Source organism: Arachis ipaensis, chromosome B05 (genome assembly GCF_000816755.2).
Source record: "Arachis ipaensis cultivar K30076 chromosome B05, Araip1.1, whole genome shotgun sequence".
In the NCBI taxonomy this organism is placed as follows: Eukaryota; Viridiplantae; Streptophyta; class Magnoliopsida; order Fabales; family Fabaceae; genus Arachis; species Arachis ipaensis.
In genome coordinates this window covers 4,038,075-4,055,029 of record NC_029789.2, presented here as the reverse complement: position 1 = coordinate 4,055,029, position 16,955 = coordinate 4,038,075, and the positions used below count along the sequence as shown (strand labels likewise).

Here is a 16,955-nt window from a genome sequence, read left to right as displayed (position 1 = left end):
AAAATACCTTTTAAATTTAAAAAAGATTAAAGCATTCTCTACACATAAAATGTTGAACACAACATGGATGACGGAAGAGTGACTGGTGAGAGTTGGATGGAGTGTCTGAAGAATACGGTGAGGCTTTACCAATCAAGGAGATTACGAAGAAGAGCGCAGGGAGTATTGTTTCAGGTGACAAGGAGGACTTACATAAGAATAGTGTTAGGGTGACTCATAAAGTTTCGTTACGTGATAAGGTGATCGGATCTTCCGAAATCTTGGGGCTTAGCAGGGTTAATGTCTTAGATGGTGATACGATGGCAGTAGTCACCGAAAAACAAAGTGATCCAACACCTCCGAATGTTAACTTTACTGAATAAGTTAGGAACACTCTATTAGAACCATACAAGGAAGTCCATAGTGACTAAGGTCGTTGGAAAATACTTCCGCTATATGGCCTTGGTGTATAAACTGAAAGGGGTATGGAAGCTTAAAGGTGACCATGAAGTTTTGCATGTGGGGTTCGATTACTTTCTCGTCAAATTTGATCTTAGGGAAGATAGGAAAAAGGTTTTATTAAGGGGTCCATAGATGATGTTAGGTCATTACATCGCCGTTAAGCCATGATCTCCGGATTTTAAATCATGTGAGGCCTCATTTGGGGACACTGTGGTTTGGATAAGAATTGCAAGATTGAGTATATGGTATTACCATGAGAAAGCCATGATGTTTATTGCCTCTGTTGTAGGTAAACTAGTCAAGGTAGACCTTGCAACCAAGTCGGCAAAGAAAGGCAAATTTGCTCAGCGTTGTGTTCAAGTAAATTTGGGATTGCCGGTTGTTCGGAGAGTGGTTGTGGACGACTATGAATATAGCGTGGAATATAAATGTTTGAAATTGATATGTGAGAGGTGCAATTGCTTTGGGCATGTCGTAGGTGAATGTAGCGTTATCGTGGTTACCTCGGCATCTGTGGATGACCAGGTATGGACAGTTGACATGGCGACGGATCATGAGGAAACGTCTGTCAGACTAGGTTCAACAAGCTTTTGAATTTGAATATATATCCATTAATTCCACGCCAGTTGCGAATTCCGCAGAGAAGATAAAGGCAAGCACGCTGCATGAGAGGAAGGAAGGGATGGTTATGTTGGGAGAAGAAGAGGGCTAGACCAAGATTTGTGGCAAGGGAAGAGGGAAAGTAGGTCAAACAAGGAAGGACCAATCTGCTACTAAAGGTAAGAAACCTCTCATTTTTGGATAGCAGACGAGTCAGACTAAGAATGGCTCGAAGAAGGAAGTTAAGGGGTCTTCAGGACATGTTGGGTCAGGTAGCGGGTCTTACTCCTCTCAAGCGTGTCAAGCATCAACAAATGATGGGGTGAAGATCAAGGGTGCCACTGCGATCGCGCCATCGATTACCCCTACTCTTAAAAATTGGCCAGTCTCATTGCAAAATCCACCGGTGTTCCAAGACAATGATGGTGCGTCGAACCAACATAACCAGAACCCGTCGGTGGTGGCTACCATTGCGGTGGGGAGCGTTTTCGGGCAACCACGAGTTGGGGAGAGGCAAGAAAGTGGTGAAAATGTTGGAGGTCCGTCATTTCTTCATTAAGGGACTTTTGCTGAGGTTGGTTTTTGTTTATGTCCATTTTATTTTTATGAATTGTGTATATATAAGTTTTTTTTTCTTTGAATACTATAGGGGCTTTTAACAAAATGACCCGGGTGCATTGTAAATAATTAGTAAATTTCATCTAACGATTTTTATTCTTATTGAAACATGTTCCTTTTGAGAGAATGAGATCCTTTTGGAGTAAACTTGATTATCAGGATATTGGAATTGTTGAGGCTAGAGGCCATAGTGGAGATATCTGAGTTCTTTGTTCTAATTCTATGATGATTGTGAGAATGGTTGATATGGCTGATCAATGTATTAGTTTTGAAATCTCTATGGACAATGTTTCTAATATTTGTAGTACAGTGTATGCTAATCCCATGTCCATCGGCAAATGGGTCTGTGGAATGATTTAATCAGGGTATCTAATATAATACAAGGTCTCTAAATTGCGTTAGGGAATTTTAATAAGATTCTGTTGCAGAATGAGGTTAGAGGAGGAATGTCCAATAATGTTAGAGCTGGACTTTTTGCAGATACTCTGACAAATTGTTAATTGTTTGATATGGAAGCTATTGGGAGGAGTTTCACTTGGTACAAGAAGGTCAGAGGGGGTTACAGGTTGCAAAAAAGATTAGATAGAGCTATCATTAATCAGGAGTGGCGTTTGCTGCTTCCTGAGGCTTATAATGAGGTTTTGGCGCATCTTCACTCTAATCACTGTCCCTTACTCATCAGAAGTACAAAGGTTGGGATAACTAAGAAGGCCCCCATCCCTTTAGATTTAAAACTGCCTGAATGACTCATCCGCTTTTTCGAAATGTTGTTCATATAGCTTGGAATAAAAGGATCCCCAATGTTATTAGGAGTTTGCTAGAAGTTCAGAGGGATGTGCTTACTGTTAAAAAGAGGGAGTTAGAGAGGTAGCTGAATGATGTTCAGATTTTTCTCGAGAGTGAGAAAGATCCGGAGTTGAGGGTGAAAGAGTAAGGTATTCAGGAGGAGCTAAATTCTATTCTTTTTCAAGAAGAGCTTTTGTGGTACCAAAAATTTAGAAAGCAGTGGGTTTGATGTAGTGATAGGAATACTAAGTTTTTTCACCTACAGACGGTTATTAGGCGAAAGAGAAATAAGATCCATGGGTTGTTGTTAGATGATGGAACCTGTACCACTGAAACGCAGATGCTTGAGTAGGAAACAAATTATTTCTTTCAAAAACTGTTTTTTACAAAAGAGAATATTGACCTGAATGCTATGGGAGATTTTTTCTACCCCTCTCTTAGTAATGAGGCCTGTCAAAGATTTGTTGAACTGGTGGTGTTAGAAGAGGTGTAAAGAGCTGTAATGGCCATGAATTCTTTCAAAGTTCTGAGGCCGGATGTTTTTCAAGCTCTGTTTTATAGAGAATTTTGGGACTCTCTTAGTTATGATGTGTGAAGGTTAATCAAGATAGCTTTTGAGGGTGAGATTTTAACTTCCGCTATTTTTGAGACCTTCATTATTCTGATTCCTAAAGTGGAAGCTCCTTCTTCATTAAGAGATTTCCGTTCCATTAGTTTATGTAGTATTTTTTACAAAATTATTACAAAAGTACTAGTGAACAGGGTCAGACCGTTTCTTTCGGAGATAATTAGTCTGCTCTAGGGTGGTTTTATCCCGAGAAGAGGAACTACGAAGAACATCATTGTTGCACAGAAAATTATACATTTCATGAGGAACACTAAGTCTAGAAACGTGACTATGACTTTTAAGATTGATTTAACGAAAGCTTATGACGGAGTAAATTGGAGATTCCTTGAAACTTCGTTGATCAGATTTGGTTTTTCGAGAGCTACTATTAATCTTATTATGGCCTGTGTGACGTCATCTTCCTTAGCTATTTTGTGGAATGGTGAGAGACTTTGGAGTTTTAACCCAAAGAGGGGTTTAAGGCAAGGGGATCGCATGTCCCATACATTTTGTATTTTATATGGAGGCTCTTGTTTGTTTTATTACTCATCAAGTTTCTCAAGGGTTGTGGATACCTGTGTTGGTCTCCAGACATGGCCCTAAAATCTCCTATTTGATGTTTGCTGACGATCTCCTGCTTTTCAGTAAAGCTACGAAAGTTTAGGTAGGGGAGGTTATGCGAATTATGGATTTATTTTCCAAAGCATCAGGATTGAAGGTGAATCTTAGCAAATCTAAGGCTCAGTGCTTAAAGAATATTTCTGAGAGAAGAAAAGATGTATTCTCAGAAGTTTCTACTATCCGTTTTTGTCAGGAGTTGAAAAAATATCTAGAAGTAAATATTGGGTACGAAAGGTCTTCCAAGAGGACAACTAAAGATGTTATTGAAAAGATTCATAAGAAGCTTACTAGTTGGAAGGCGTGTTTCCTGAATAAGGCAGAAAGACTTTGTTTGATTAAATCAGTAATGGCTTCTATTATGATTTGCAACATGTAGATTGCTCTTCTTCTAAAGCATGCTTGTGAAAAGATAGATTCTTTGATGAGACAATTTTTATGGACAGGCCAAATTAATGGGAGGGGGGTACTGTTGGTTAAGTGGAATGTTGCTATAACTCCTAAAAGGGCGGGTGGTTTGGGTGTTAAGGATACCTACTCAACTAACATGGCACTTCTTGACAAATTGGTTTGGGATTGCTTTAATAATAGAGACAAGTTGTGGATTCAGGTTATGATGCATAAATATTTTTGGAATTTAACTTTTCTTGGCAACAACAATAATCAGAATGCTTCAGCCATTTGAAAGAACATTCTCAAAATATTTGATGTTCTCAAGGATGGGTTCAGATGAAATATTAGGGATGTGCAGCAATCTGTGTGGTATGATGAGTGGACTCTTTTTGGAAGGTTTTATGATCTTATTCCTTTTGTTCACATATCTGAGTATGATTTTGTAGTGACAGATTTGTGGCATGATGGATCTTGGGAGGTGGAGAGACTTGCATCAACAATTCCTCTAAAGGTCAAGCATTTCATTTATTGTCTGCACTATCTGACTTTAGCTGACATGGAACCGGGATAGAGTTGGTGGCCTGCAGGGACAAAAGGATATAATGTAAGAGAAGGTTATTGTTGGTTGTTAAAGAATAAAGTGAATTGGAATGAAAATAGCAACTGAAACTAGTTTTGGCACTTGAATCTCCTGAAAAAGATCAAATTAACTTTGTGGTTTGGGGTTCATAACGCTCTCCTGACGGAGGTCTTCCGCTTCAGGCGGCATCTAACTAGTTTGGTTATGTGCCAGAGATGCAATGTGACTCCGGAGACAGTAAAATATTGTCTTAGAGATTGTGTATATTCCATAGTTATTTGGCAGATGCTAAATCCTCAGGTTATTGATTCGGTTGAAGAATTCTCTATGAAAGCTTGGTTTCAAAAGGTCATGTCTGTAGGAGGCTTTTTTATGGGTCGGAGTGTGGTGGTTTTGGAGGCATATATACAATAACATTTTCAATGCTAAAAATTATTGGACAAATCACAAGGTGGTTGCTCTTATTAGAAGCACGGTCATGAATCTAAGGTTATATATGAATTTGTGTACTTCTTTTAGTACCTTTAGAAACCGTTTGTCTTGAAAACCTCTTGTAAGTAATAGCTTTAAAGTTAATTGTGATGCTAGTTTATTTATTAATTTGAACTTGGCTGGATTTAGTTGTCTTGTTAAAAATTTTAATGGAGATTGGATTGCGAGTTGTTCTAGTAGTTTTTCTCATTGGTCCATCATCCAATGTGAGTTTTTTACAGTTTGGAGGGACCTTGTTTTAGCTTGGATTGCAGACTGAGAGACATAGTGTGTGAAACAAATTGTCTAGATATTTTTTATCTTTTATATGACTTTCTTGATAGGTGTAAATCTGAAATTGTTGATTTTTTTTTTGGTGACAAGATTTATGAGCTGTTATTAAGACCCTGATATGTATAATTTGATTGGATATGTAAAGAAGCAAATAAAACTGCAGATTAAATGACTAAATATAAAGTTAGAAATAATCTTAATCATGCTATTTGGTTTGAATCTTGTGAAACTCTCCAGCAAATTATTATATTTAATTTAGAATATGTGTTTTGTTTTGTGTTTTTCTTTGTGTTTTTTTTTGTTATTTAAAAAAAAAAAAAGCATTCTTTTTTAATTTTGTATCAAAATTATCGCGCTATTTTTTTTTGCGTGTATATCTTTCTTGTTAATAAGAATGTTTTATGGGAAAAGAAAATACAAATTAAAATTAGTTAAGACCACCCTCTCGCGCCACTGTTTTGCCGATGATGACCCCGAAGCACCAACCTTTTGCATATCCATCATTGAGGTTCACCAAACGAAACCCTGATTTTGACGCCTAACATTTCCATCATTCCCATGCAACTTTTTTTTTCCCTCTTAACGCAGAACATGAAGGAGGACTATGGCCTGTTCGTATGGCCCTGCAGCGTAGTTCTCGCTGAGTATGTTTGGCAACAAAAGCACCGATTTCAAGGAGCTACTGTTATTGAGGTATAATCTTTTTCAATTTATTGTGGATTCAATATGAAGTATGAACTATCATCATTTCCCATCTCATCTTGTTAATGTTTCGTGCAGCTTGGTGCTGGAACTTCCTTGCCTGGTTTGGTTGCAGCAAAAGTTGGGGCCAATGTTACTCTTACTGATGACTCCACCAGATTAGAGGTTTCAAATTAAGCTGAATTTGGTTTTAATAAACAAATAGTGACTGAGTTTTTTATTTATTTATTTATTTATTGAAATGGCTGCTTGTTGTTTTTGGAATTTGCAGGTGCTTGAAAACATGAGAAGAGTGTGTGACTTGAATAAAATCGAGTGCAATGTGAGCCTTTGATTGAGTAGTTAGTAATTTAGTCACAAAATGTAGTGAATTGCGTAACATGCTTTCTAGTGACTGTTATTTCATTGGTAGCAATGTGCTTGTTCATTTTACAATTGAAATTATGATTTTACACTCGTGTTTAGTATGGAATTTCTATGATGTGCTGAGCATGTGGCTCAAGGGAGCACAACAGTGGTTATGTGTAGACATGATGTTGGAAATTTTATGTTTTCAGATTTTTCGTTTTGTATAAATGTCAGTGTGTAAATCCCTTGTGTTTCTAGGTGCTAGGATTGACATGGGGTGTTTGGGATTCATCCATATTCAGTTTACAACCAACTATTATTCTAGGAGCTGATGTCTTGTATGATTCAAACGGTGAGACAATGTGGTATTAAGGATTTGTCATCTTCCTCTATCAAGTTAACTAAAACATTGTTTATTTTATGGTATTTAGCCTTTGATGACCTCTTTGCCACTGTGACGTTTCTGCTGCAAAATTCCCCTGGGTCAAGTTTTATAACCTCGTACCACAATCGAAGGTACTTTTTCATTCTATGTGATGCTCAGAATTTATGAGCTGATTCCATACTAGCTCTACAACCTCCATATTTTTATGGTGTTTTAAAAATTTATCTGTCTAATCTTTTGCAGCGGGCATCACCTTATTGAGTTCTTGATGAGGAAATGGGGCCTAAAGTGTCTCGAGCTGCTTGATGGATTTTCTTTCCTTCCATCCCACAAGGCATCATTGCTAAGTGGTAACATTCAATTGGCAGAGATAGCTCTTATCTCAAAAGATAATGCATGAGGTAGCTCAAAGTTAACAATTGGGAGTTTCTTTTTCTTTTCTTTTGGTGACACAGATGCTATTATTGTGTTATTCATTTGCTTTTAGTAAGTTAATCTCTTGTCCAGACAATCAAGCAATGGAATAAAACATAATCATCCCACAGGAGTTTCTCCTGTCGATACATACTTGTACAATACATGAATTTCTATTACAAAGGAAAATGAGTGATGTTCTTGCCATCTTTCAAATATGATCCAACCTCTTTCACACATCTTACTTATTTGGTAAATCACTATTTAACTTGAATTGACCTAAGACTTTCTAATTGACAACTCTGCAGTCCTTCCGAATCTCCTGCCCGCCATTGATGCTGCTCATTCTGATCATGGCGTTAACAAAAGCCTCATAAAAAGCCTTTTTTGAGGCAGCAAACTTAAAGACCAGGTTCTTTCCCTCTTGGCTATCAAGCAGAACTTGATCAGAAGTAAACAGAGCTTTATGTTGGAGGATCAACTTGTAATATGTATTATCAAAACTTGTTGAAGAAGGATCCATAATGGTGCCTGCATTTTTGGCCTGGTTTTTCAAAGGACAAATTGATTTCAGTTGCACTGCAAATGATGGATTTATTGAAGGGTCCCAATCATGTGTAGCATCAAAATTATGGACTCTCTTGCTGAAGGATGAGCAGTGGGCGAAACCTAAAGTGTGTCCTCCTATGCATGGGTTGAAAGACATGTTACTTTAAACTCTGTTAATATGTAAATTGTAATAAATGGTAATTGGTTTTTACTTTCTTAATAGCTTACCTGACAGAGCTACTAGGTCTGCTGTTGACAAACCTCTTTGAGAGAAGCTTTGCTTCAATTGTGATATGTTGAAAGTTGGTGCTGGTAAATTTATTGTTTCACTGGCCTTAGATATTCTACCATCCTTTCTTCCTTTAGGAACATCCCATGTAGGTCCTCCAGACTGTAGAATTATATACACCAACTGTTGTTTAGAATTTTAGAATTTATAGTGAGAAAATTGATATATTTGGCTTTGTTTTCTTACCAGAAAAACTGCATCCCTTGCTGCTAGAGCAAGAATATCAGCACAAGAAACCACACCGGGGCATGAAGCTTCTACTGCTTTCTTTGCTGCATCAATGACATAGAATGCATGCAAAGAAATATTTGGTGGTCCATCTTTTTCGGCTTTGTTCTTTCCTTTTGAATTTAGGAGCACAGAGGCATCACATCCCTTCAAAAGTATACCAAACAAGAGATGACAGGTTCAAATTATGCATTAATACATAGGTGCAAGGATTAAGTAGGAAACAAAGAGGAAATGAGAAATCCTTATATAGGAAATGGATATTGTCTCTCTTATTTTGGTAACGTCACTCTTATTTTCTACAAATTCATGCAAACGTACAATACCAAAAATTATATATGGAGTGGCATTATCATTTCCCTGTTCTTAAAGCACATTTAATGCATGCTCCAGGAATGAAATAGTAGGGCATTACCCGAATGAAGCAGTCATGAAAATGCATTCGCAGAAGTGCTGCAGGAACTGTTTTGTCCCTAGTTGTGGCATCCTTCACTGCTTTGGCAACAATGAACTCAACATTAGGGCATGACTTTTCATAGTGGTTCAAGCTCAGTGAGTTTCCTGAGGAAACTGCAGAAAGTATGATAATCATAGTCAAGAAAGGGACCTTGCTAGCCATTGCCAATTAAGATTACTTTGATGATATGTTAGCTCTTAGCTTAGGAATGCAAAGATGGGTAAAATGGCATTTTATAGTCATAAAAGAGACTAATTATTGTCTAGCATATGATGGACCACAGAGAATCATATCGTTAAGTAGTATTATCAATGGATGGAATCGTAATGTTTAAGCATTATCATTATAAAAAGACAAGTTACTTTAGGCTCCATTTACAGGAGGCTCAAGTCACTGGTAGTTAATAGTGGCTTATAAAGTTCTTTTACTTTGTCATTCTTTCCATGGATTTAGTGATTAGGTGCATGTTCCTCTTAAACGCAATGAATTACATATTGTGGTGTAGTGCATGTTCATTTGAGCCTCCCAATATCTCTAATCCGAAGTTTGTTTTAAGGTTAGGAAATATATTTCAACGAATTATATTTTCGAAAATATTATGCATAAGAATATTATACCGGAGTATTACGAAAAAAATTGTAATATTTCTGAGAATAAATTATAATATGTTTGTTTTATTTTACATGTTCCTGGATATAGATTTTAAATTTTTAAAATAGGGTAAAGTATACTTTTTGTCCCTAAAGTTTGACAAAAGTTTCAAAAATATCGCTAAGTTTTATTTTGTTTTAATTTTGTCCTAAAAGTTTTCGATTTACATCAAATATACCTTTGGCGGCTAATTTTTCAAAAAATTTAAGATCAATTCAACAACAATTTCATAAGAACAACCCTCAACATAAGCAAATCAAGCATCATTTTTATGCATTATTGTTAGATTGGTCTTAAATTTTTTGAAAATTTAGCCGTCGAGAGTATATTTGACGCAAATCGAAAACTTTTGGGACAAAATAAAACTTAAGGGTATTGTTAAAACTTTTGCCAAACTTACGGGACAAAAAGTATACTTTATCCTTCTAAAATAATTCTAATATCAATTAAAGAATGAAATCTTCGATAAAAAAAAATATTTGGGGGATATAATAATAAGCTTATATCTTAATTTTTATTTCCTTGATNNTATTAAATATCCACATTTTTATATAAAAATAAAATTTTATATTTTAGACAAGAAGTGATTCTTGAAAGCAAGTTGTTCCTGGATTTAGATTTTATTAAAACTTCAAACGAACATGAAAATATATTTTCATAGAGAATTTATAGGAATAAATTGAAATTTCTTAAAATAAACCTCCAATTTTTTTGTTTTGGGGTACAAATCTGTTTTTATCACATTGACATTTATTTTATTATTCTTAGATTTTTCACATACCTTTCACAATTCACTTTAAATACCTCAAGGGTTGCTAACTTGTGTTTGGTGTACATAAAAACTTATATTTTTGTGCAGCTATCACTAGTACATAGGCATAATTTGATGGTATTCCCAAATAAGACGACTAAGCTCAAAATGTGATCTCCCATGATAGATTATCATATGATTAGTTGCTCATTAGTACATTCTCCTAAATGTGAGAAGTGAACTTTTTAAATTGGGTTTTACTAACCTATACCTTAAGGTAGCATTTGTTTTGAGATACTGAAACAGAGACTGAGAGACTGCGATTTAATATCATGTTTGTTGGTTCAGATACGGATACTAAAATTTCTGTTTCTGTCTCTAAAATTCCAGTATTTCAGTACCTCCAAAAAGTGGGACACATGGGACTAAAATTTTTAGAAATAGAGATTGAAACTTTAATAACATTTTATACCTAAAATACTCTCGCTTCAATTAATTAATTCTAATTTTACCTTTTGTGCAAATTAAATTAGAGTTTTATTCTTGTTTCAATTTTTGTCTCCCATTTTTCACCAAACAGAATACTAAGATTTATTTCAATCTCTGTCTCTCCACCAAACGCTACCTAAGGGTATAGGTTAAGCATATTATAAAAAGAGTAAAGTATCGTTTTTGTCCCCAACGTTTGGGGTAAGTTCTATTTGTGTTTCTAACGTTTAAATCGTCCTATTTGTATCCTTAACGTTTATAAAAGTGATTCAATGTTATTCTACTATCAATTATACTAACAAATCAGATTATATTTTTCAATTATTCTCACTTGGATGTATTCATTCTCAATTATGTCTCACTTGGATGTGTTTGATTTTAATATTATACCCACTATTTGTGTTTAGATTCAATTATGTCCCTAAAAAAGTGAATTATGTAAATGTTGTAGGAATTAGTTTCAACATTTTGATGAACTATTTTTCGGAGTAGATCATCGATTCTATCCCAAACATTTGTATTCTAACTTCAAGAAGAGATTTTTAAAACTCAAAATAAAGTGCTCATAATGTGTGATTGACGGCAGGATAACATTGAATCACTTTTTCAAACGTTAGAGATACAAATATGACGATTTAAACGTTAGGGACACAAATAAGATTTACCCCAAACATTAGGGACAAAAACGATACTTTACTCTTATAAAAAATTATTTTATAAAAATTATTACAAATTTTTTTTATGTTTTTAATGCATTGAATATATTAAAAATATTTAAAAAAAATTTATTATTATATTTTTAAAATGTATTTTTAGGGCACAAGTTAGTTAAATCCTTAAGAAAATTTCTATTATTATATTTTTAAAATATGTCTTTAAAACATAAAAAGTAAATGGGGTCACTAACAGTAATAGTCTACCAACAATCCACCATTAGTTAGACACCTTTTGTTTTTATGGTCACCAATATTCACATTTTCTTCTCTCTGTTTTTTCCCTTTATTTTTACCTCCAAGGGAATCAGCATCCTCAATTATGAAGTAGGCATGGCTTTTGTTGTTAAGATTGAGCCATCTAAGGTTTTTTGTTGTTTTCATGCCATAACTTGTATTGCAAGCTTAAGAAGAGGAAACTACACATTTGTGTCTGTCTGGTGCTGTTTGTAAAAGTTAACAGTATAATTTGGAGGTTTTTTCTCCCATGATTGAGATGAAAAGTTACTGTTAAATAATCCTAGTTAACTAACTATATAGATATTAGATAAGTGTAATATATAAAGTTTATTATTGTGAGTTTGTGACTATCTTTTCCTCCATAGTGGGGTCATAACATTGGATACTTATGCTAATTGATGAAAATTGATTTCTTCACATAATAACTTTAATTACAACTGCTAAAGCTGACGGCAGCTAATATGTCTTCATAACTGGTTCGCCTTTGTATAATTAAAGGAGATGCATTTTTTCGGGTGGTAATTAATTAATTAATTACTTTCCACAGCCAAGATTAGATAACTTAGTCTCAATAATGAAGCCTCTATTTGTTTCTTGTATATGCCGTTATTCATGTGGATCTCATACCTATCAAACAATAGAGAAATAAAGCAAGTTTAGCACCACTAATAAATTTGTTTTCCTTCTAATTTTCGTTATAGTTCCCAAACCTTGCACCATTAGCATGATTGGCGAATGTTAATGCAAGAAAAAGTAAAATGTATAATGTTCTTCGAATTTTAAAGTTTAAATTTTAAATCATAAACTATAAATTTTGAATTCTAAATTATAAATTTAAATTGATATAAAATATAATAAATAAAAATTTTGATTTATTTAATTGATAAAAAATATTATTCTTTACTTAATAAAAAAGGTTTAAGAATGTATTGCATAATTAGAACCAGTACCGTCTCTCACTAAATTAATGTTTGGTTAAAGATATCAATCGGATATAATCTTTTATGATTACAAAGTTTATTTAAATTAGTCATGATCAGTATTGTCAATGCTTCGATCTTTTCATAGTGAAATGTCTATTTACTCAACATAAAAAGTACTGTGTATTATATATGCTTTGCTATCTATTAATTGTACAGTTTACAACTGAGCTGCACATGCTGCTATATTATTTACAAACTCATAAGCAAAATCAATAAGGCTACTGAGATATCCCCCAAAAATGGACAGAGTAATAATAACGCTTCTATATATGGTGTGTGTATGTGTGGGCTAAAGAAACCTAAAAACTCTCCAGTGAAAGAAAATACTAATATTTTGAATGATACAAGATTGAATGCTGAATAAAGAAAAGAGCCATCACAAATACAAAACTGGGCCTTAAATTAAATGAGTGACTAGGTTGCAGCCTTCCAGGGTTATTATTAGAAACGTTTGAAGTTGCTTCTGGATTCACAGCAATAGCAGGAGAAATTGCAGGAGAGTGAGACTGGTTAATATTTAAGTTGGAGAGTTCATCATCATAACCTGGAAAAGAAACATATTAACAATAATAACTACTGGAGAAGTAGTAATGAAAGCCAAGTTCTTATGGTGATGGAGTAGAAGTGAAACTGTACTCACAGTTAGATTCTTTCCAACTCAAAACCATGTTCTCGCGATCAAAGATTATGCGGTAACCAGTCATGAAGTTCTCTGCATGAAGATAAATATAATGAACGTTTGCAACTATGTATCAAAGCTTCAGCAATAAGTGATGGAACTTTGTGCTTGTATTTGTCATATTGATGCATGAATTGTTTTTGAACATGACAGACAACAAAAAAGTCCCAAAGAATGATGCAGTAGAGGCAGGTTTGCTGACAAGAACGGAAGAATCATGAATCATCGATTGAAAGAAAAAAATTTCCAAAATGATAACACAATCCTCGAATATCGGTCACTATGAAAATTTAGTACATCCTTAATAGTTAATATAGAGATAGATAGTGATAGATATAAAGAAATGGATGTTGTTCAGCTTCTTTGATTCAAAATACTCACGTCCTATGATGTTCACACTGTCGCTTTTAAGGACGCCCAAGCAAAGTAAATCAACATCCTGGATATCACAAGAAGCAATCATGAGGCTAGACGGCTGAAAATCATTAGATATTTATCTCAATAGTATCATGAATCCTTAACCAAGTTGTACTTGATGCTCTCACCAAACCAGTAACGGTTACTATAGGGTCCTTGACAAAATAATTGTCTCCACCTTTCATAGTCAGATTCACAGTGGGAACTTCAACAGTCTGATTCGGGCTGCCGGAGAAGTGGAAATCAAATCAGTGCATGATAATTTGTACGAAGTTACATTACTTTCTGAATAGAATGGTGGAAGTAATTGCTATGGTTTAAAATGACAAAAGAAGTTTACAGTTTCAGTCAAGTTAAAATAATCACCTTATGTTATAACAGAAATCAAAGGGGAGATCAGAATCAGAGCCAGAACTAGATGAATGCCGTTTTTGCTTTATCATTGAATTGAACTGCAAAAAGTAACGGAAAATATTAACCACTTTTTACGTGACGTGTCACTCTAGATATCATCTTAAACCAATAAAATAAAATAAAATAAAACTCTAGTGTACATTACTTACACTCTCAGTAATCTGTGTATAAGCTGGGCCATTTAGGTATGTAAATGAGGTGCCAGAGTCAAATATTGCATGGAACTCAAGATCAGCAGCATTTCCTCCCAAAATGATTTGGGTAATTGTGATGTTGTAAGTTGGACTGCCAAGAGGCATCCATGTTAAAATAAGCACAAGTAAAGTTGGACAAGATATATTATATATCCTTCTCTAGTTTCAGTTCTCTGAGTCTATTTTGAGTTTTATTCAATAGATATTCTCTTGTAGATGACCATTCAAGTGATAAGTGTGAAATGTAGTTATTATCCCCAGACATTGATGGGCACTTACTGCAAATGCATGAGGTTAAATGGTGTTTTTCCTTGGACCAAGCTGGTATTATCCCCAAAAGTGATTCTCCCAAGGCCATCAAGTCCAAAACACATTGAAAATGAATTTGAAGTAAGGCCTTGTTTGGCCAAGATGCTTGGAACAGATATATTGCTCATTCCAAGTCCAAAGAGACCATTTGGAGCTACCCCATCAAGAAATGCTCCTGTCTGAACTTGGCCACAGCTGCAACAACATATTCAAATATAAAAATGATGATAATACAACCTGCAGATTCTAATCACAAGTAATGCGAAGAAAAGAAAGTCCAGTATACCAAGCCGTTTCGAAGAACAAGAATGAAAAAGAAAGTAAGAAACCATGACTAGAAGTATTAGTTTAAGGAATCAGCGAGGAAACTTAATATTCTCCTGTTCACTGATAAAAGTCAGTCAAAACCTGCTAGAGATTTCTAGGACACGGTTGTTATTGCAATTATAATCTGTTACATAGCAAGCTCATTTGTATTTCTCTACCCAACAATTCAAGTTTTGGAGAGAAATAGTTTTATGATATGATGTCAAAGTTGCTATAACTGAGAAATCTAGAGTTCATTTTTTAATAAGATAAGCTCATGCATTATCTATATTTCATCTTCATGCATCTTGTGTGAGGGAATATATGGGGATATAAAAACTATTCATGTGCTTACTTCTATCCAATACCTCAAACTTTTAAGCTTTTAGGAGTGAGGTTAATGATATCATCGACATTCCTAGAAGCTAACTTTCTACTCCCTACACTTACCATGTACAATGAATAGTCCAATTTTATAAATAGCAAGGTAGTATTGAGAATTTTTACCCAAATGTAATTGGTGCGTCAACATCTTTTGTTTGATCATCATCTGTAACTAAGTGCAAAACATCCTCTACCAAGATTCCAGTAGTTGAAGTACCATTTGATAGATATTTAACTTGGTATGGACAAGTGCTACCCGATGAAGTGCATTGACTTGATTCTTCACATAAGCTGCTATTGCACAGAACATTTTGGCTTGTAGAAGATCTTTTCAGATCATAGATATTAAACTTAAGTGTCTGTCACATACAATACAAGCAACAAATTCAAAGATCATAAATAGTGCTAACACAGAATATAAATCCAATTAAAAGCCCTATAGATAAAAGTGCAAGTTATACCTTGCCACTTGATGTCTTTACACCATGGACACAGCTGGTACAATTGCAAGGTAACCAGAACAAGTCACTTCCGGTATCCAATGCCACCAAAAACCATAAAGCTGGTGTCCCAACAGAAACATTGGCAAAATGCAAACTGAAAACACCATTAAGAAAAACAAAGGAATTACAAATCATTATTACATATACACATGAACACATCATCATAAAAAAAAATACACAATAAGAAAGAAAAAGTGAAATTTCTTTCGCTGTACGGCAAAATTCATTCGAATCCCGCTAGGAAGTCAATGGAATATTTGTACAATGTGTACAATGGATTATTTATTTGGCCCAATATGAGTTAAAAAATGAACATAGAGCTCTGATACTATGTCATGAAACCACTTATCCCAAAAGCTTATACTGATAGGAAAAGGTAACACTAATGATTATATCTCTAATACTGAATCGAACATCTCTAAACCTCCATTGTACACATTATACAAATATTCCATTGGCTCCGTATACTTCCTCAATTCATAAAATCTCCTATGAACCTGTGACCTAGTAGCACTTTTGGTGTGAAATATATATAAATTTTTGCTTATAAAAAAAAGAGTTTAATTAATATGCTTTAATGTTCTCATAAAAACTAGCAACCATACCAAAATAATAAAAATAAATAAATAAATAAATAAATCAGATAACTAAGGATGAATGGAAAATTAAGAATGGTCGAAGAAGTCATACAATCCAAAGGAGTCAATCTGGTAAGTAACGTTGCCGGCGGCGAAAGTGAGCGGCGTATCGTGTTGGCCGGCGAGCCTCCGTCCCCGGAAAACCCGGTCTCTTTGTTCCATAGCAGCGTAGTATTGACGAGTTCCCTTCTGAGGAAACTCATCAACACCGAGAATTCCCTTCACCGGATCGGAAAACAAGTGGTGCATGTCATAACCGAAGGAATGCAAACCGTTGCAACCGCCATGTGAAGCCAACAAACTCATCGTCAAAACCGCCACAATTATACAGATAGAGATAGACCTATAGTCCATCATCATCATCATCATTAACTAAACTAATCGCACTTGAAATTTCTGCACTCCTTTACTGAATTATATGTGGTTTTGTATCAGTGTTATTGCCAATAACTAATTAAGAAGGTTCTGAGAAAGTTTTGGTTATGGTTGTTGAATTATAGACTC

At 34.7% G+C, this 16,955-nt stretch overlaps 3 protein-coding genes and 2 long non-coding RNA genes across 8 annotated transcripts in view; 3 read left to right on the top strand and 2 right to left on the bottom strand.

The window, feature by feature from the left end:
- Positions 5,845-8,198, top strand: LOC107642546 (methyltransferase-like protein 23; the record flags this gene model as incomplete). Of its 3 annotated transcripts, XM_016345942.1 has the most annotated exon segments (9): positions 5,845-5,916; positions 5,997-6,101; positions 6,189-6,275; positions 6,382-6,432; positions 6,717-6,810; positions 6,890-6,974; positions 7,087-7,193; positions 7,299-7,333; positions 7,566-8,198. In XM_016345942.1, coding segments are annotated over 8 exon segments (633 nt in total), but the record flags the coding sequence as incomplete, so codon positions are not given.
- On the bottom strand, positions 7,757-9,174 carry LOC107642547 (peroxidase 64). The gene is made up of 3 exons (XM_016345943.2): positions 8,739-9,174; positions 8,282-8,470; positions 7,757-8,197 (listed from the first exon to the last, which is right to left on the bottom strand). The coding sequence occupies exons 1-3, from the start codon at positions 8,940-8,942 to the stop codon at positions 8,015-8,017; spliced, it is 576 nt and encodes a 191-aa protein (XP_016201429.1). The 5' UTR covers positions 8,943-9,174; the 3' UTR covers positions 7,757-8,014.
- On the top strand, positions 8,477-8,898 carry LOC110271705. The gene is made up of 2 exons (XR_002362289.1): positions 8,477-8,603; positions 8,717-8,898. It is a non-coding gene; the product is annotated as an uncharacterized LOC110271705 (long non-coding RNA).
- Positions 9,436-16,955, top strand: part of LOC110271704 — an 8,251-nt gene continuing 731 nt past the window's right edge. The window contains exon 1 of one of the 2 annotated variants that reach the window (XR_002362288.1): positions 9,436-9,447. This is a non-coding gene — a long non-coding RNA (uncharacterized LOC110271704). Of the gene's footprint in view, positions 9,448-11,936; positions 11,950-16,955 lie in introns of those variants that run through there. The other variant, XR_002362287.1, reaches the window with a different exon arrangement.
- Positions 12,704-16,955, bottom strand: LOC107642545 (aspartyl protease family protein 1). The gene is made up of 10 exons (XM_016345939.1): positions 16,504-16,955; positions 15,772-15,907; positions 15,434-15,669; positions 14,591-14,815; positions 14,267-14,402; positions 14,070-14,155; positions 13,832-13,928; positions 13,668-13,725; positions 13,248-13,319; positions 12,704-13,151 (listed from the first exon to the last, which is right to left on the bottom strand). Exons 1-10 carry the CDS (start codon positions 16,818-16,820, stop codon positions 12,934-12,936), a joined length of 1,581 nt encoding a protein of 526 aa, XP_016201425.1. The 5' UTR covers positions 16,821-16,955; the 3' UTR covers positions 12,704-12,933.

What these genes read in the sequence shown, in the direction of transcription:
- LOC107642545 (XM_016345939.1), bottom strand. Translation starts at nt 16,820, where the DNA reads ATGATGATGATGATGATGGACTATAGGTCTATCTCTATCTGTATAATT. An exon ending in TTTAACCTCATGCATTTGCA is followed by an intron (nt 14,403 to 14,590) that starts GTAAGTGCCCAT and finishes GCCTCTTGGCAG; the next exon opens with TCCAACTTACAACATCACAA. An exon ending in ATACACAGATTACTGAGAGT is followed by an intron (nt 14,156 to 14,266) that starts GTAAGTAATGTA and finishes TACTTTTTGCAG; the next exon opens with TTCAATTCAATGATAAAGCA.
- LOC107642547 (XM_016345943.2), bottom strand. Translation starts at nt 8,942, where the DNA reads ATGGCTAGCAAGGTCCCTTTCTTGACTATGATTATCATACTTTCTGCA. An exon ending in TTCATGACTGCTTCATTCGG is followed by an intron (nt 8,471 to 8,738) that starts GTAATGCCCTAC and finishes ATACTTTTGAAG; the next exon opens with GGATGTGATGCCTCTGTGCT. An exon ending in CAAGGGATGCAGTTTTTCTG is followed by an intron (nt 8,198 to 8,281) that starts GTAAGAAAACAA and finishes ATAATTCTACAG; the next exon opens with TCTGGAGGACCTACATGGGA.